This window comes from Protopterus annectens, chromosome 8.part0 (genome assembly GCF_019279795.1).
Source record: "Protopterus annectens isolate FY-2018-M chromosome 8.part0, PAN1.0, whole genome shotgun sequence".
NCBI classification, from domain to species: domain Eukaryota; kingdom Metazoa; phylum Chordata; order Ceratodontiformes; family Protopteridae; genus Protopterus; species Protopterus annectens.
The window spans coordinates 1,711,601,104-1,711,621,248 of NC_056741.1; the positions used below are offsets into that span (position 1 = coordinate 1,711,601,104).

The window sequence follows — 20,145 nt, forward strand, 5'->3', positions numbered from 1 at the left end:
TCACATAAAAATATATTTAAGACATTGTCAGACTATTTGTTTTTTAATCACTAAATGAAGCACATATAAAATAAAGGATTTCATCTTGGTTTTAGCTGTTGGCTTGCAGTTCCCGTCTTTCTGTCTTTAGGTATAGTGAGATCTGGCTTTGTTATCTTTACAGATTTATATTCTAATTCATAGTTATTTTAAGCTACTCTTTAGATCTCTTGTATTTTAACTTTTGGATTATATTAAGTCAGAAAAACGTTGCATCTGTGTGAATGTATTTGTATGTGTGTGTATACATGTACACAGAATATAAAGAACTAGGTATAAATTGACTGCCTGCATCTGAAAGAGAGCAATTTTCCCTTGTTAAAAATACATACCCAGTGCTTTTGTTCTTTTGTCTGAGTTAAGCATTCTAAGGCAAATTAAGAGACGATCATATGTCCTGTAGTCTTAACTACACTTTACTTTGCAAAAAAAGTGAAGGCAAAAAGGTCAGCTATTTAAAAAAAATAAAAAGTAATACAATAAAATAGTCAAAAACTTATTTATACAACTCTGGCTTAAGAAAAATGGGAAAAATGTTCATCATGTGCTCTGGAATCAAAGTAGCTGTTTGATTCTGGAAGCTTTGGGGTTTTAGAGGATGGGTTATTCTACAGGAGAATGGGGGGGGGCTCAGAGGCTTCATGGAAGAGAATAGGAGCTAATCATAGTTAGCAAGACGTGCAATAAAAGGAACAGGAGAGGAGGAGGCATTAGAATGCTGCTCAACAGGGTGAGGTGGGAAGAAAAGAAAGGTAGCATGGGGTAGATGTCATCAGTGGTAACTGGGAGTGCACAGACTTAAAGTGAAAGAAGAGGTAAATGCTGTCACAAAAGGGAGGCCATGAACAAACAAAGCAATGCCTATGGTAGGTGCAGATAGCCAAATAGGGAAGAAAGATGAAGACAGAATCAGAGATGGCCATATAGCAGCCAACACCACAAGGAAAGCTGAAAGAAGCAGAGAGGGAGAAGCATTCACCCAGAAGGAAAACAGTGAAGACATCTTGCATAGAGATTTCAGGGAGGGTTAAAAATGATCAAGCACAGCAGCCAGTAAAACAGTGTGGAGAGATGGGTGGTTGAAGTGGAACAAAAAAGACCACATGATAGGATGGGCAGAGGAATGGGAAGTAAAGGAAATAAAAGTGTGGGACATGCAGGACAGATTTGGTCATTGAATGCTCAGTCAAAGAGATCAAGTATCTTCAAAAGATAAAAATTACAGAATTAATTTCAGTGAAAATAGTCTATGATGAGTGGATTTAGTAACCTATAGGATGCAATGACAAAGGTGATCATCAAGGGGTAGGAGGGTATTTATGTCGGTGTATGTAGGCAGAAATGCTGGGATGGTAGAAAGCAGAGCCAGGAAGTCTGCAGAGAAATACACAAAGTGACTGGTGAGTGCATACTCAGAAACATTATCTGTTCCAACAGTCAGCAACATGAGGATGGAGAGGATGATAATGCCACAGAGAGCGACTGACGTGAACATACTCAAATGTTATCTGTTCCAACAGTCAGCAAGATGAGGAGAGAAAGGCTAATGGGGGGAAACAGAAGACTACATCACAAAACTTGAGAAAAAGGCTTGTGGCTTGTAGGATGGGGAGCTTTATGTCCCAGAACAGACTCAATATTTTTCTGGAGAGGACAGTAGTGCTTCGTCTGGGGTGCACAATAATCATGCATTTAACCTCTGACAGAACTGGGGACTGAACAGCACAGAATTAGAAAAGGGGATAAAATTTATAGAGCAGAGAGAAAGCAGAAAGAGATGGACAGAATTAAAGAAACAAAGTTGATTGAGATCACAGCTGGACACTATTACATTACAATGCAAGGAGTAAGAGTAAAAAGATGGGGCCTACAAAACTAATGCAGTAAGGGAAGTAAGACATTGCTGGTATCAAACTAATGCAGAACACTGACAATGGGGTGCAACATGGAGGTGCTGGTATAGCGAGGAGAGATTGCAGGAAGAGTTAGAGCACAACAGACAGGGAAGAAATAGGTATTTATGACCAGCGTAGAGTGATTGTACTGATACAACAGCTGGGCATAGCACAGAACAAACAAAATATTTATTACTTTGAAGTGAAAATATTCCACAGTTTTGATAAACTGAGACTTATAAAACGTCAGACATTATGAGGAAACAGAAGTTAAAATAAACAATAAATGGCGATACTTACATCACTGTACATATAGGGCAACAATGTGGCTATTTTGATATAACGTAGCATCATCTGACAGCAAATACTTACACCCCCAGCAGAACATAGATGAATGACATATTTTTGCTTTGTTCTGAACACAAGTCTTGCAGGAGACTATTCAGAATCAGGTAAAGTGTGAATGTTAAGCTTAAGGGCAGATTTTAAGTTAGCAAACAAGCTTAGAGATTTATGCAGCTCACTAAAATGAAGCCCCAGAGTCAGCAAGTACATAAAATGTAATTACGACTGCAATCCGCATAAAGTTGCCCACAGCAGCATGACATTATGAAGTCATGTCTGCTCTATTTAACATCTGCTGTCCCTGGGACATACAAGTTACACAAGTCAGTTGAGAACAAGCCCCAATAAATTAATTTGCATCTCCAGTCAGGCTGTTCATTAACAAGCAAACAGAATATGTCCTTCTGTGAAACATATCACAAAAAGTTGATTGTTTTTATTTTAATTTATATTTGTTTACTGGTGTAGTGTTCTGATCAAGACAGACCATTTGTAGGCACAGCCTGGGTGAAAGAGCATTAACATTTAAACAAAAGTAGGAGCTAATAAAAACAGAAAGCATTCATAAAATGTAATGCTAACAGAGACTGTGATGAAAAAATATCAGACAGCCACTTAAAGTACTTGGAAAGGTTTACCAGTTCATAACTGTGTCTTAGACGTTTTGTTAAATATTTTTCTTCACCACTTATTACAATTTTAAGTCTGTGTGTTACTTTCTGATGGGCTAAATTTGGTTTACAGAGATACATAACAGTAAAGCAAGGATTGAAATAGAGATGGCACTACTACAAGAGAGTCTATGACTACAATATAGATTCCACACAACTGATTTACAAAATCAGGGTCCAAAAGCAGCAGACAAAAAGCAGATTTATGTGAGCATCAAAGACACGTATTAATCTGTTTTGTTTGTTGACCAGGTTACTCCCACTGGAACAATGTCCTCTTTTCACAGAAGAGCCCAGATGTCATTCATAGGTTCATAGATGTGTACTAGGCTAATGGCCCTGGAGCCTTTACAAGCTTAGCCCCAAAAATTGCCCAGGCACCGTGCCATCCGATGTTAGTTCACAGTGCCCCTTATCCAATAGGGCAATTGGAATGATCCCTGGAGTGAACTTTGTTACCCATCCACTCGGCAAGATTTCTCTTGAAGAGGGCCAGCGAGGTGCTCTGTTTGACATGAATGGGTAGCTTATTCCAGAGTATTGGCAGGCTTTGGGAGATGAACCTGTCCCCTCCAGCATGTTCTGTTAATTGTGGTAGTGAGGTTGTGATCTCTGGAGCGTGTGGTGCAGGGGTGTTGGGATTTCTTTAGGTGTAGCATTTCAAGTAGGGCTGGGTTGGACATGGCTTTGTAAGTCAAGCAGAGATCACCACTAAACAGATAAGACACTGAGAAAAGCTGGAGTTTCTTGAGTTTGTCCATGTAGGACATGTGTTTAAGGCTTAGGTTCCTTTCTGAGAAGTACTTTTTTGGCCTTTCCAGCTGTTGTAGGTGTCTGGTCAGGTACATGCCAAACAGGGCATTACATTCGATGACTGGTTTAATGAGGGATGAGTAGAGAGGGATGATGACCTCTTTCTTCTTGGATGCGAATCCTTTGGTTATAAGATGTGCCAAGTAGAAGGACTTTCTGACCATAGTGGCAATGTGGTGGTCGAAGGTGAGGTGGCTGTCGACCTGGGTGCCTAGATCTCTCAGTGGGCTCTCATCAATGTGGTAATTCGTGGGAACTGTGTTTTTTCCAAAGGGGATGATGATGCATTTTTTAGTGTTAAGCTTCAGGCCATTGTTCAGACACCAGTCACTGGTCTCAGAGAGGTCCTTTTGTAGGGTGTCTGCATCAGTTGGTGAGTTAATAATCACTCCTAGCTTGCAGTCATCCGCGAACTTGGTCAGCCAAATGCCTTCTGTGTTGGCCTGGACTTCGGAGAAATAGATGCCAAACAGGAGAGGGCCCAGGACAGAGCCCTGTGGGACTCCACTTGATTAAATAAAATGCTGATTAAATAAAATTTGGCCAGGGCATAGGTGAACTCCCCCTACACTTGTTTTGCATTAAGTGCTGTGGAATCTTTTACAACCACCTGAGCTACCACTTACTCAGGCAGATGAGACCCTGGTTTAACATCTCAAAAAAAAAAAAAAAAAAAAAAAAAAATGGCAGACTAGGGAGTGCAACATTAAAAAGTGGAATGGGGTGGATTTGAACCCTGTACTCTTGATGCATACTGCAGCAACACTAATCAGTTTACTGACAGAAGAAAGCTTATCTACATTTGCTAAGGCTGATTTATCTTGGATCAAAGTATACACTGTGCATAAGCATAGAAAGAACTCTTTTATAATAATAACTCAGCTATTTATTGATCCATACAATCACTATTTTAATAAGGATAGGGACAACAACTACTCTTAAATTGATGAACTTTAAGAATACTAGTGAAGATGTTATGCTATGCTTGTGACCCTGATATGGCACAGATTCCCTATAAATGAGCATGAGCTGTGCCACAAAACAGTGCAAGGTTAAAATATTAAGCTCCTAATATATAGTTTTTTTAATTTAACTTGGGTAAACCTTAATATAGACAAATGCTCTCTTTAGTGATAGTCCTGGAAGAGAGTCTGGTTATGTTAAGAGTTACACAGTACACAAATGGAAAATGATCATTTCTGTAAACATGCAGCTTTAGGACACTGATCTCTCTGAAAATTGTTACTAACAGAGGAAAGACAAAGGCAATATATTAAATTATGAGCTCCTCATTATATTTCATGATCACAGAATAATCCATTATACACAAGTGCATTTTTTCAGTGATATTAGAACTTGTTTTGGCTAAGAAAAATTCAAAGGCACAAAACATACAAGTGGATATATTGTGCTCTAATTAAGGTCCTAGTGATTTAGTATGTAGTGTAAGTGGTGCAACGGGTAGCAGTGTCACCTTTTGTGTTGAAAGATCAGAAGGCTCTGAGTTCTATTCCCACACAAGGTAGATGGATTGCTAACATTGCAGTGCAGCATAAGGAGTTGTTGCACTCATGAGTGCATCGTCCTTTGGATGAGATGGTAAACAGAGGTCCCCATTTGCTTGAGTTGGTGGTAAATCAGGTGGCTGTGCAAGATCCCATGGCTCCTGTTGGAAATGGGGGAATTTCCCTTATGCCATGGCCAAATTTTCCCTTGTAACATAAATACTACCTTGACTAACCTGGCCAACAAAGGATAAATAATTCAAAAATAACTAAAAAGTAGTAATCAATACCAAGTACATCAGCCACTACACCATGAAATAAAGACAAATGCAAAGAGGTCATGATTACATGTCCAAGGGAAAGAGCCTCACTTACTTATTTTACATTTTTTTTCTGGAAAAGTCTGACTGGACAAGCTGTCCTTTTTCAGCAGAGGCCAGCAGAGAAAAACTCCATGTTAAGAATTTTTTTTTTTACATGATTTTACAGAGTAAACAATTACTCGCCTTGAGCAAGTACAGAAAATTACAAATATTATCAGTTGTCCAGTTAGTACAGTCACAGCAAATATTTTCACTTGGCGCAGAGATATGAAAACAGACAGTTAAAATGATATACTTTAGTACAGTCATTTTGGTGTTCCTGGATAACAGAGAGCTTTAAAACGTGGTTTCCCAGTAGTACAACCATAATGGAGATTTATATAACAGTGCAGAGTGTTAACCAGCTACAATTGTCTAGAGAGTTGTAGTGTAGAAGTAATTTTGGTCAAGACTTTGATTAGCTACAGTCATGGGAGATAGTCAGGGCAGAAGTTAGAGTTGTTAGGTGTTTAGAAGTATTGCCTTGCATGTCGTGTCTTTGATTGGCTTATGTAATGGCTAAAGGATGTAGGAAATCATTAAGTTTGACTACAGCAAGGGCATATCCAAGTTTTGTTTAAATGTAGTTTTAGGATCTCTCTGAACTATGAGGTATTGGGGGTTGTTTTTATGTTTTGGGGAAGGAGTTCCATGTTTTAGCTATGCAGTTGGAATAAAAGGCTTCCCCAGCAGAGTTATTAGCTTTAGTGATCTTTAAAAGTGATTTGTTGTTGGATCAAAGATTGTGGTTGGCAGTTTATTGTTGGAGGAGGTTGAGAAGGGCAGGGGTTCTGTCTGGGTGGAAGAGTAATTGATGGGCCATGGACAGTTGGTCATAGGCTAGGAGGATGGGCAATTCTACCCATGATAGTTGTTTTAGTGCTATGCAATGGTGAGATCTGAATGTAGCGTCAGTGGTGAATTTTGCAATTTTATTGTAGCAGGTGTTTAGTTTGTTTAGGTCAGATTTTTTGATGTTACTAAGAATAGGAGATGCATATAGTAGTGTGAAGATTAGATGAGTTCTAGCAATGGTGGATATTGTGTTATTTGTGAGGAATCTTTGTCTATACAGTGTCCCATGTTTTTATGTACCTTCTTTACTGTCTGTACTATATGTACACTGCATGTCAAATTTCATGTTGTCTATGATTACTCCCAGTAGTTTGGTATGGGATACAGGGGACGTAGTTATTTTATTTGCTGATGATATATTAAAGGATGGGGGGGGGGGGTTACTGGATTTTTTTTTGTTTGGAAAAGCATGAGTTTAGTCTTATTGGGGTTAAGAATGAGCTAGGCATTTGTTAGCCATGATTCTACTTATAGGAATGACTGCTGGGCTATTTGTTTTCATTATTGGAATGTGGGAGCTGCACATATTAGGGTTGGGTCATCTGCATACTGGACCAGGAAAGCATGCAGGGTAGCAGAATGGAGGTTGTTAGTAAATAAGGTGAAGAGGAGTGGTCCCAGGATGAAACTTTGTGGTACTCCCAGACTAATGGGTAGGAGAGGGGAGAGATTTTGTCACCATTTAACTGATTGCTGTCTGCCGACTAGATAGTCCTGGAACCATGATATTGCAGTGTGGTTATGATCAAAGTTGGAAAGAACTGTTAGAAGTTTGTTATGAAAAACAGTATTGAATGCTTTAGATAGGCTGAGAAATATGGTTGAGACTAGAATGCCTTCATTTTGTTGGTGATTTACTGTGTTAGCGAAAGCCAATAAAGCAGTAGTAGTGCTATATTTTGGGCGAAACCTCTGCTGAATATTAGACAGAAGATTGTTGGCTAAGAGAGAGTTGAGTAATTGTATGTGGATGCACTTTAAATTTTTCACTTATTTTTTGCTCTCTCACTTATTCAGGCTCAGCATGTGAATACATGTTCCAAGGCATACAGCCTCGTGTATTCAGTCATGAGTAATGAAATTGCCACATGCAAGAAAATGCCAGATTTTAAATTACTAGAAACTGAATTATTGCATAACATTTAATAACAGACCTTGATTTTGATACAATGTCTTATTAAATTGTATTTTTGTTCTGAGTAAACTGATGTCTCAGTTGTGATTTCAGCAGTATAAAAGTGCAGTGGATCCTGTATGTGCATTAGTAGTATTCTGTCAAAATGCAACAAAGGAACTTCAAAGTAGATTATTTTCAGAATCACGCAAACCTTTAACTTTGAATTGGCATTAAGCATGATGTACTTCACCGATCCTTGAACATTTTCTGTCCAGGAAGCTAGCCAAGTTACAGTATCATCGTGACGAACCTCCTTCCATTTATGGCCAGCTGGGGGCTCAGGAATCCTGGAATCCCTGTGAAAAATTAACATTAAGGATATTCAATATCATGTATGAACTATGATGCATGCATGCATTTATTCTGCCTTTTGAAGATAAAAAATGCCTATTAAATGACATTTTAAGGAGATTTTGAATATACAAAATCACCATCATTGTCCTTTTTTATCAAATCCTTATTTACTGATTTATTTGCAAAGTTATGAAATAACCAATAATGAAAGAATAAATACTGCATATAGGTTCATAGGTAGGTACTACAAGCACAATGGATTGTAATAGCTACACAGATAAAATATGCTGAAGTGGATTTTAAGCTTTGAAAATACCCAGTACCAAAATTCTAGTTTTGCAAAAAGTCATGCAGAGAATGGGTATTCATGTACAATGAACTGTCTATGCAGCTGGATGTCTATATAAGGAGATGTATAACCCAACAGTGAACCCTAAATAAAGGATCTAATAAGAATATTATCTGCTACACTGTGTAGATTAATGTTTGTTCATCTGCACTAGTGGCAATTCATCAGCATTTAACTGCACTCTTGGTGCATTAGCGACAGTTTATCCGCAACCTTGTTGCAACGTCAAAGCTACCAAAACTTCACAAAAGTGGTCATATTGATGCTATTCTCTCTATTAAAAAAAAAAATAATAAATATATATATATATATATATATATATATATATATATATACACACACACACACACACACACACACACACACACACACACACTGGTAAGCCCATTTCCATGCCACAAAAGAATGAAGGCCTGATTGTGGCCGTGATGACCCATACCTGATTATTGGCAGTGCTGGAGGAGGCTGGTTCAGTGCTTCATATGCGGTTTAAGTTGTAGCAAGCCACAAGCAGCAACAATCTGAATGTACAGGAAAGAAACTACATAATATAGTCTAATCCAAGAGTAGTACACAAATATAGTTTGTGCAGTAGACAAATTTGGTATCAATACAAGTATGAGGGTTGACGTGGTATATAAATTAGAGTACGACTGAGTTGCTATACACTACAAATGGATACAAATATACAAGTGCAATAGTAAGAAAGTTCTAAAAAGTATATTGAAAGAATAGGGCTGAATGTGTAGTACAGATTACACACAGCATACTCTAGAAAGGTTGGCATAAGCAGCAACAAAGATGTTGTGAGTTGTTGCCTGGGGTACGCTCTCTGTGGAGTATGCATCTTCTCACTGTTACTCGTGCAGTTTTCTCTGGGTGCTCTTCAACAACCTCTCAAAGACATGTAGTAGTGAACTAGTGACATTGTATTGTCTCTAGGGATGTGTGCAATGTGTGAGCTGTGGAAGAAAAGCCTGACAATCTACTCATGTTTCCTAATTGCCTAGTGGCAGCAGCTGTTTAGGGGTTACTATAGGAGCTGGACACCACTTGTAAAGCATGTATGGCAGGTCTTGATGCAACCAGAAATAAAATTATAATAATTGTGATTATAATAATTGTAGCACTTGGCAGCAGTTTTCTTTTCTGCAACCAAAGAGTAACCCCACCACAGAGAATTTAATTTGTGATGGACAGAATGCTCAAACAGCAGTTTGGAGAAAGTACAGTTGTGTAAAATCTTACCATAGCAGTAGATGTCCTTCTCTTCAGTGCTGCAGTATTCTTCACTGAAGGTGATATACTGGCAAGGACAGTCCAATGTTGAGCCAGTAAACCAAAGCCTTTGGATTTTATAGGCACCATAGGTTACACTTGTACTCCCAGCATAGGGCATAAAGGTGATGCATGGATGCAAATACTCAGAAATGAATTGCCACAGGGGGACAAAATACTCCCAGGTCACAGTAGAACATTTATAATCAGAAAAATAAGTTCAGAAAGGAATGGAAGCAAGATCCCCCCAATCCAGGAGGGTAACAAAAGAGGGGGGAAGGGGGGCATTTTCTCTTATGATAAGATTTTCTGCATCATGTCCTTCCATATCACTGGTGCAGTATTCTTCACTGAAGGGAGAAGTACAAGAGCTAAGAAGCAAACTGGCAAAAGGAAAGCACAGAAGAGCCATCTATAAATCCATGCAGAATAGCCCTGGTAAAACTGCATTGGCCCTGGAAGCATTTAAGTTGTAAGTCTTACTAGAGGTATAACCCGAGGACCAAGTAACAGCTTCAAGGATGTGAATGGTGTTCAAACCCTTAAGAAAGGCACCAGAAGAGGCAACAGTCCCAGTAGAATATGCCTTTACAGTTGAAGAAAAACATTTTCCATGAAAGGAATAACAAAAGGAAATTGCCTTAGACATCCGGGAGGAAATTGTTTGCTTGGAAACTGCTAAACCCAAAGTCCTGGGATGAAAAGAATCAAAAAGATGCTCAGATTTAAGAATAACTTTTGTTTTATCCAAATAATATCTGAACCGATTATGTAGGTCCAAGGTGTGGAGGACCTTCTCACTGACAGACTGAGGAGAAGGAAAAAAAAAAGGACTCATTAACAAACTTGGGCATAAAAATATTAGTGTGAAGAGATATCCTGTCTCTGTGTAAAATTAGAAAAGGAGAAATGGCCAGAAAAGAGCCTGAAGCTCAGGCACTCTACTGGCTGAAGTAAGAGCCAAGAGAAGAACAGTCTTCCAAGTAAAAAGTTACAAGGAAGCAAGCTGAACTAGCTAGTTCAAAAGCAGCTTGAGTCAATTTCTCAAGAACAAAACTGAGGTCCCAGGGAGGAGGAGGAATCAGCCTTCTAGGAGACCTGATATGAAGGATCCCTTTCAGAAATCGTTTGACCTTCAACCAAAGGAGGGTTCAAGGGCAGTCAAGCAGAGTTAGCTGGCAGGTGTGAGCTTTAAATGAGAAATATGCCAAGCCAGCATGGAGCAGATCATAGAAATAAGAGAACCCCTACTGAGAAGGGATCCTAATGACGAGAAAGGTACCAAACAGGAAATACTTTCATTTAGACATATATGATTTTCTGGTGGTGGGCTTTCTGGCCTCCTGCAGAACTCAAAGTCAGTCCTCAGAAAAGCGATGCCTAAAAAGGATCAAAACCCTAGCACCCACAGTATCATTTGAAGAATGGACAGATGAGGATGGTTAAGAGATCCCTTGTCTTGTTAAGAAGGTCCACCCGGTGAGGTAACTTGTGATGTTTGCTCCTGGCCAGAGGAAAAAGAGGGAACCAGTGCTGTCTGGGCCAAAAGGGAGTCACCAACAAGACTTTGGGAGAGTCCTGCTTGAACTTGTGCAGAACTCCTGGCAGCAGAGAAAGGGGAGGAAAGATGTACAGAAACTTTCTCTTCCAAGAAAAAGACAGGGTGTCCACTTTCCAAGCCAGAGGACTTGGTACTCAAACAGAATAGAGGAAGTTTTCTGTTCAGAGGGGAGGCTAAAAGATCTACCTAAGGAATACCTCATTCATGGACTGTCCAGAAACTAATCTCTGTGAAGCATCCATTTATAAACCTGTGTTCTGGATCTGCTGGTAGCGTCTGCCACTAGATTGTGCTCTGAAGGAATGTAAATTGAATGAAGAGTGACCTGATAACTAGTAGTCAGCTCGCTACCTGCAAAGAAGATAAGACCTCATATACCCTTGCTTGTTGATGTAACACACCACAGTGGTATTATTATCCATGAAGATTTTCAGGCTGCTGGGGAGAAAAAAGAAATGAAAGGCCTGTACATCCAGAAACAGAGCCCTTCTTTATTTTACATTAATATTATCTGACCTCTGATGAAGCACCCCCACCCCAGGTCTAAGGCATTCATGAACAGTTCTTGGGAAAGGACTGGAGCCTGAAAGGGCATCCCCTGACTGAATCTACCACTAGAGCTCAAGTTTGAGACAAGGAAGTAAAAGAATAGGGTACTCCATGGGGTGGGCAAGGATGAGGTTACATTGAGTTGAGCAACCACTGAAGCTTCCTCAGAGGGAGCCTTGAAACTCAAAAGATTTGGAGACATTCAAAAGTTAAGAACCTGGCAAGTAGAAACATGGGAATGGTGGAGGCCATAAACCCTAGAATTCTGAAAAATTACCTGAGATAGGATGGAGGAAGAAGCAACTGGAAGAAGGCTGTCAGAGATAAAACCTCAGGAACAGGAAAAGAAGCCTACATGGGAATGGCCTGAATCCTGAAACTGAGAAAAATATGATGGTGAAGCCCAGACACTCTAAAGGACAAGTGGTAAAGTGAAGATCTTGTAGAAGACTATTTGGAGAAGGAGCATGAATAAGCAGGTTGTCTAGATAAGGGGATATCTGTATCCCTCCTACAAAAGGCAATGACAGGAGCAAGGCATTTGGTGAATACCCTTGGGGCAGTAGAAAGGCCAAAGGACAAAGCAGAGAACTGAAATGAGAAGAAGAAACAGAGAAATGTAAACATTGCCTTAACAGAGGGTGAATAGAGATGCGAAGATAGGCATCCTTGAGATCTAGAGAGACCAGAATGGCTTGAGAGGAAAAAGAAGAGGAAACAAAGTCTGGAGAGACAACACCCTGAAAGAAGGGACTCAGAAAAATGTTGAGGGCAGAGGTCCAGAAACGGTTTTCAAATTCCCTCCTTCTGAGGATCCAAAATCATCCTGGAATAAAAACCTCTTGCCACTAGGCTGGGTGGAAGTTGAATGTTACCCTGATCCAAAAGGGACTGCAAAACCCCCCGAAAAAAATCAAGAGGTGCTTTGGAGGACGGTGCAGAATGCCTGAAAGGGGGGGTGAAATACCCCTGATGAATGACAGCACCCATGAGTCTGTGGCAATCTGCTGCCAATTTGGGAGAGACAGATGAAGGCAGAGAGACAGGGGGACCTGACCAAGGGGAGTAGGAGGCAAAATGTCAAATATTAATAAATATTAAAAATGTTCAAACAGAAACCGGCTTGTCCTGAAAGAAAGTCTTCTTTGTAGTAGTAGGAGTCTGAGTAGACTTGGAGGAATATGTCTGGGCCCCTTTTTACCTTTGGAAGTTTGATGAGTTTTCCTACAAACAAAGGAAACTTTAGATGGGTAATTCCTCTAAAATTTGGGTAAGTAGGAGGCAAAAATATGCTCGAGTTCCTGCATGGCCTTACCCTTATCCTGGAGGGATGTAAAAAGGACAGCAGCAGCTGTCCTAAAAATATTTTTATTATCCAGAAGAGCATCCAAAGGTTTGGCTTTACTATCAGGCAAGACCTGAAGAAGAAACCAAGAATATCGTCTCATCATAGGGCCAAAAGCAGCAGCCTTGGAAAAGAAGCATTGTAGTTGCATTTTATGGAATGACAAGTGACCTGGGAACAGGACCCAAGTAGGAAAAGAGCTGAAGCTTTCCCTTCTGACTCAGGTAGATCAGAAACAACCTTAGCTACTTGAGAAAGGAGAAAAGACATACCTGGTAATGTGGGTTTGTTAATTAATAGCCCCAAATGAGAAGGTGGCAGCAGTATATACTTTTTACCCAACCTTTCCATAACTCTACAATCCTTATCAGAAAGGAGAAGCTTAGAAGAAGGCAAAAGTCTAGACAGATTGTCAGTTGAGACTGAAACCACAAAAGGGTTAGCAGAACAACATTTAAACAAAAATTTGCAGTTCTCAGGCACCTTATAGACCCTGTCAGGTTTCTTAGGGGCTGAGGGCTGACAGTCAGGAGCTACAGAGGCAGTAGAAAAGGTATCCAAAAGTACTGTCAATACAGGATGAACTGCAGACGGCTTAGGAGACTCCATTTGTAGACTCTCATGGTATCTATTTTGGATGTCAGACACCTGAGAGCAATCCCACTTAAACTACTCAATCATACGAGTAATTGTATCCCCAAAGGGTAATTCTTCCAAGGGGAATCCATGCTCAAATAATCCTCTTCCTCTGAACCATGGTCCAGAAGGGAAGAAATATGAAAGAAGTATGTAAGAAATTCCTTCCCAGAATCTAGGTCATTATCTGAGGGATCCGATTTTCTTGTCCTCTTAAAAGGCATGAAAGACCAGGGACTGACACCCCTTGAGGAAGCTTCAAGGCCATTAAGGCTTTAAATAAGTCTTGAATAAAATCTTGCCACTCATGTTGGGGATCTTTAGTAATAGGGTAATATGCTTGGTCTTTTACTTTTTCTTAAGCTGTATGTCCACCCTAACAACCGTTGGTAGGAGTTTATAGGCGCGATTCATTGAATGTGATAGGAATCTCTTCCCAGACTAAGATTTAAGGAATCCCCCTTGGCCCTTCAGAAATAAACTGTGGTTCCTCCTCAACATTCAGAGAAAAGCCTCCGAGGACATGTGGGAATTTGGATCCATGCTGGACTCGGATGGGGTCACAGCAGAGGAATCCGATGCAATCACCATATGTTCTTCATGGCTTTCACTAGTGTAATGTATTAACATCTGTTGGAGGCTGGACAGCAACCAGATCAGGCCGAGACTTTTTGGCCTTCTTCTTGGAAGACGTCTGTCCCTTGTGACAGGAGGATTCTGCCATACCAGCCTTAGCCAATAATTTAAGGTGTTGGCGTCTGAGGTATATGGAGAGGGAAGATAAAGTACAGAGCGTCTTGGGGACAAACACTCGACAGGCAGAGCATTGCGTATGGTCATGAAAAGCACCTAAGCAAAAAAAAAGACACTGGATGTGATGGTCTTTATGGGGAGTCTGCCTTCTACATTGATATTTTCCCTTCTTAGGTGACATGAAGATAAGTAACAACAATACTGAGAAAAAAATAAAGAAATCCTGATGGGGCACTTATCTTCAGATAAGAAGGCTTGGTAACCAGCACAGCAGATAGGCATTTAGACAGATGTTTGATAATGGCGTTCAGACTGGTGGTAAAATAGTTCTGAGTATTTGCATACATAGGTCACTTTTACCCCCCCTCACAGGGAGCATATACTTGTGATGTATGTCACCTATGAAATCCAAAGACTTTGGTATTCTGGCCAGATGCTGGGCTTTGACAGAAGATCTTCAATGAAGAATACTGCAACAGTAATATGGAAGGACATGTTAAGTTTTATCCAAACTCCATTTCTGGTGGATCTTTTCTGGGTGAAGTGTCTCAGAGCACAGCTGAGCTACTGTGATCATAGAATGGACCAAGCAAAGCTGAGCTACTGTGATCATAGAATGGAGCAAGCAAATACAGTCCAGTAGAAAGTGGATAGTTGTTTCCACAACTTTGATGCACCAGTATTAAATTTAATTTGCTTTTGTCACAATAGCCTCTTCAAAGTCTCCAAGGATAAGCCTGAGACACTGCAAGCCAATATGGCAGGTAGCAGAATATATGCCTTAGATAAACTCTAGTATATGCCTAGTTAATCAAAGTCATGCCAACAAACTGCACATTTCCTTTTTTTTAATTATACTTATCTGTTGTAAGTAGTCTCACAATTATTATTATTTCTGCTACTTATAGGTTTGTATGTGTCTACTAGGCTAACGACCACAAGGGCCTTTTTAAGCCTAGCCATGCATCCCAAATCTCTGACAAGTTCTGATACCCTTGATAAGTGTAAGCATGGGCCTGGGAGATTAACCACTTAGAGACATAGGTCCCAAACCAGAGATGAATTTCCGGTTTCCCATCCAACTGTCCAAGTTGCACTTGGATTGGGTTAGGGGGGAACTCTGCTTTACATGGATGTGGAGCATGTTCCATAGACAGGGTAGTCTCTGGGATACATACTCGTATCTCTCCAGCAGGTCCTATTTATATCACAAGCAAGGTTTAAGTCTTTTGAATGGGTAATTCTGGTGCTGTTTTGTGGATATGCAGGAGGTCCATCAGAGTGGGGTCTGTCAGTGCTCTATATGCCAGGCATAGATCTCCCCTCAAAAGCCAGTAGGAGACAGAATAGGGGGATAGGGCCTTGCAGCAGTCTGCACAGGACATATTACTTGCACCCTGTACTCTTTTAGTAAGGAACCTCTGTGGATGTTCCAGTTGTTGAATATGTCTGGTTAGGTACATACCAAAGGGAGCATTGTACTTAATGATAGGTCTGATCAATGCTGAATTCAATAGAATGATGACTTACATGCCATACCTTAATGATTTCCTCAACACTGTAGGCACATGATGATCAAAGGCTAGATTACTATCTGTGTGTGTCCCTAAGTCCCTGACTACTGGGTCAGCTCTAAGGGGGTGTGTTGTCAATATGATAGTTACCAGGGATGGAGGACTTCCCAAAGGTTACTATCATGCATTTCTTGGCATTTAGTTTTAGTCCATGGCTCTGACACCAGTTGTTTGTCTGTCTCAGCCCCTCCTGTTGTGTCAGTGTGGGATTCGATGACATCTCCTAATTTGCAATCATCTGCAAATTTAGTCAGCCAGAGACCACTGACAATGGCCTTGACTTCTGAGAAGTAAATGGCAAAAAGGAGCAGTCCAAGGACTGATCCTTGAGGGACTCCACTTGTGACTGGCCTCTTTGTAGAGGTGAACTCCCCAATTCTAACTTCCTGGATCCTGTCTGTGAACCAGCTGGCTACCCACCGGGTGACATACGGGTTTGCACCTAACCTCTTGCATTTGCCAATAATGCCCAAAAGGGGTATTGTGTCAAATGCCTTGGCCAGGTGAAGGTAGGCAGTGTGAATGATTTTGCCCTCATCCATTCCTTTGGTGACCTCCTCAAAGAAGTCCACCAGACTGAGTAGGCATGATCTGCCCTTAATGAAACCAAACTGGGTTTGGTCCAGTGTCTGGAGGTTTACTACATCTCTGCTGATGATCTCCATGATAATTATTTCCATGGCTTTACATATAAGATTAGTGAGACTGATGGGTCTGTAGTTCCCAGGGTCTGTAGATGGCCCACCTTTGTGCTGAGGGATGACTGTTGCCTTTCTCCATTCATGAGGCACAATGCCTGTTTGGAGGCTACAGTTAAATAGAAATTCAAGAGGCCCTGATAGGTCATGTTTCATGCTATTTAGAAGGTATCCCTGGGATATTGTTTGGACCCACTGATGCAGTGTTCTTGGTCTTAGAAAGAGCATTAAGGACCTATTCCCTGGTGATAGTAGAAGGAGTTATATTTTATGATATTTCCTGAGGGAAGGTTGAGGCGGAGAGAGGAGTAAAGCTGGAGCTGAATTTATCAGCCAGGAGGTTTGCTATATCTTCTGGCTCAGTATAGGTGGCTCCATTTACAATGTGCTCTGCACACAATTGTGTATTGCCTTTGAGGTTGCGGACACAGCTAAAGAATGCTTTGTGGTTGTCCTTGGCCTTTAAAGCCAAACCTACCTCACATTTGGCTTTGGTAGACTTTCTTTGTCCTCTGAGATGTTTGTTTAATTTGATGACAGTGCTTTTATCCTGTTGGGTGCTGCACCTCCTAATTTTTGCCATGATTTTCTTCCTCCTGTTATACATCCGATTGATTTTGTGATTCCACTGGGGTGGCTCATTTTTTGAGTTAGTTCAGTACTTTTCCTTGTGGGTACAGCTGCCTCTGTGCAGCTATAACATGCTTGTATAGGGTTTCTGTGAACAGTTCTGTATAGGCAGAAGTGTTCTCGGGGTTTATGGGGTCTTGAAATTTTGGCAGGTTCTCACTTAATAGCAGGAGGTTAGCCTTAGAATAGTTCCTGAATATTCCAGGTTTAGCTGGGGGTCCAGGTTTTATTTTTACTTCAAAGGAGAGCATTTTGTTATCTGACCTTACTAGGGAAGGCATTACAGTAAGGGATGTTCAACAGTTTCCGTTATTAGTGAGGACCAGGTTCAGTATGGTTGCACCCCTGGTTGGTGTATTGTCAAAGATGCCCCGATAACAGTAAGGTTTATCTGTGTCAATATAAGGGGCATATTTTTATTTACTGGTTTAAGTGCCCAACTGTTTTAGATTTATGTTGTTTTAACCTTTACCCTGGCATCTTTAACTTTTGAATGTGGTCTGACATCACACGCAGCAACAGAGAGTGCCTCGAATGACAGAGGCAGTGCAACTTCAACTCTTGGCTATACGAAGATAACAGGCTGCAAAGTCAGACTGCTGGGTTAGGACAATAACTCAAATCATCAGGTTAGTTGGGTAAAACAGACATTCCTTTTCATGAGTGAAGACTGTCTGTGGTAGAAGAACTCCAGACTGAACTTTTTGGTCATCTGGACAGGTATTTTTGAAATTGGGTATGAACTGTTGGAACTAGATGTATTGGATATGTTAAACAACTGAACGACTGGAGTAATTAAAGGTGGAGACTGGACCTCTGTTGATATAAAAGACAGTATAAAGGGTTAAAATGAAATTTCACTTATCCTACAAGGTTAGTGTATGCGTTTGCAACAGTTTAAGAGGAAACACAGAAAAATACAAAATGTAACGTTTTATTCACATGGTAAAAAAAACTTATTCTACACTAAGCTAAAAATGTAAATAAGAAATTGCAGCTCTATTTTTACTAAACTTGACGTATTTCTACTAGATATTTAGTAATGGTCTGAAGAATAAATTCTATTATGAACTGTATTAGTATTTTTCTAATCCATGCTAGCAGTGGTATGACTGATCATAAGAGGTTACTAGGCTACTGACGCAAAGTTAATTTCAAACCTAGCCATTTCATCCCAATGTAATACCACAGATACTCTAGTCAGTATCCAGTATTGTATTTATTAATGACTGCCCCATGTCCATGAGGGTTGCGGGTGCTATCCCTGGTAAGAATTTATAGTGCCCCATCCACTCATCCAGGTTCCTTTTGAACAGTGTTATAGAGGTGCTCTGCTTCACATGAATTGGTAGCCTATTTCAAAGATGTGGCAGTCACTGGGAGACAAAAGTGTCCCTCCTGCACATCCTATTCAAGTCACAGACCATATTTAGGTCCCTGGAATGGGTAGCTCTAGTCCCATTTGATTTACAGCTGTGCAGCAAATTCATTAGGTTTGAGTCAAAGATTGCTCTGTAAGCCAGGAATAAGTTTCCCCTAAGTAGTCTGTACGATGGAGAGTATAGTGAGAGAGACTTTAGTTGGTCTCTATAAGACATCTCGCTGGCAGAGCACCTCGCTGGCCTTGTTCAAGAGAAATCTTGACCAATGGATGGGAGATCGCAGATATACCCCAGGGATTACCTCAGTGTCACTGCTCAACAGAGGCACAGCAAAATAATGGGTATAGTTCCCCATACTAAAGGGGTGGCGTAAGCCACAAAACTATGGGCTAGGCTTGTAAATGCCCTCGGGCAGATAGCCTAGTATGAACCTATGAACCTATGAACATCTGCTAGAGTCCCTTGCTGATCTTGGTTAGAAACCTCTGAGGTCTCTCCAATAGCAGCAGATGCTTTGTATATGGTACATGCCAAAAGGGGCATTATACTCTATGGGCCTGATTAGTGGCGAACATAGAGATGTTATAACCTCCTTTGGTCTAGAGGTGATGCCTTTCCTAATCAAGTGTGCTATGTAGAAAATCTTCCTTATTACAGTTGACATTTTATTTATTTATTTTATTTACATTTGTTGACCGGGCTAGTCTAGCTGGATACATATCCCTTTGCAGTAGAGGCCCGAGGAGAAAAGCTCCAACATAAGTAAATTAATACATTCAAAATATTATAAAAAAGATTAGTTTTACATTACAAAATAAGACATGAAAAAAATAAATTGTGAATAATGTAACGTTTCATTAGAGTAGAAGTAAAAAAATTAAACAAGTCTTAATGCTTTAGTAGGGTTCATGTGAAGTCAATCAAAACTAAAACAATTTAACATTAGGAAACATGTTATAGTGTTGTTCATAAGATATGGGAGGGTAATTGATTAAGGAAGCAGGAAAGTAAGAACCAGGGGAGAGATGAAAAGTAGATTCAATCAGGCTTTGAGCAGGGGCAAAGCCAATGTATTTTAAGGTGGTCTCTAAGGTGTTTTTTAAAGATTACAGAGGATGAGAGTGAGGTGAGTGTATTTGGAAGTTTGTTCCAGATTCTACCCACAACATTGGAGAAGAGGGAATCGCCTGCTTTGTTATTAGAAGGGTTGCAGGCAATAAGAAGTTTATTAGCTGAGCATAGTGTTGAAAGATTTTTATAAGGGGAGATCAGATTAGTAAGGATGGGAGTATTAGAGGGATGGTGCAGGATTTTTTGTGCAATCACAAGTTGATTGTATTGTAGTTGCTTTTGTAGTTCTAACCATCTGAGTTGTTTAAGGTTAAGGCAGTGATGAGTTCTGTATGGAGAGCCAGTGGCAAATCTGGTTATGTT

General features: G+C 40.3%; 1 protein-coding gene across 1 annotated transcript in view; it reads right to left on the reverse strand.

Moving 5' to 3' along the window:
• The window catches only part of LOC122808552 (DNA topoisomerase 1-like), an 859,013-nt gene that overhangs the window by 690,424 nt on the left and 148,444 nt on the right, over nucleotides 1-20,145 (reverse strand). The window contains exon 3 of the mRNA XM_044079506.1: nucleotides 7,814-7,958. Within this exon, the coding sequence (XP_043935441.1) occupies nucleotides 7,814-7,958 (145 nt within the window). The remainder of the gene's footprint in view (nucleotides 1-7,813; nucleotides 7,959-20,145) is intronic.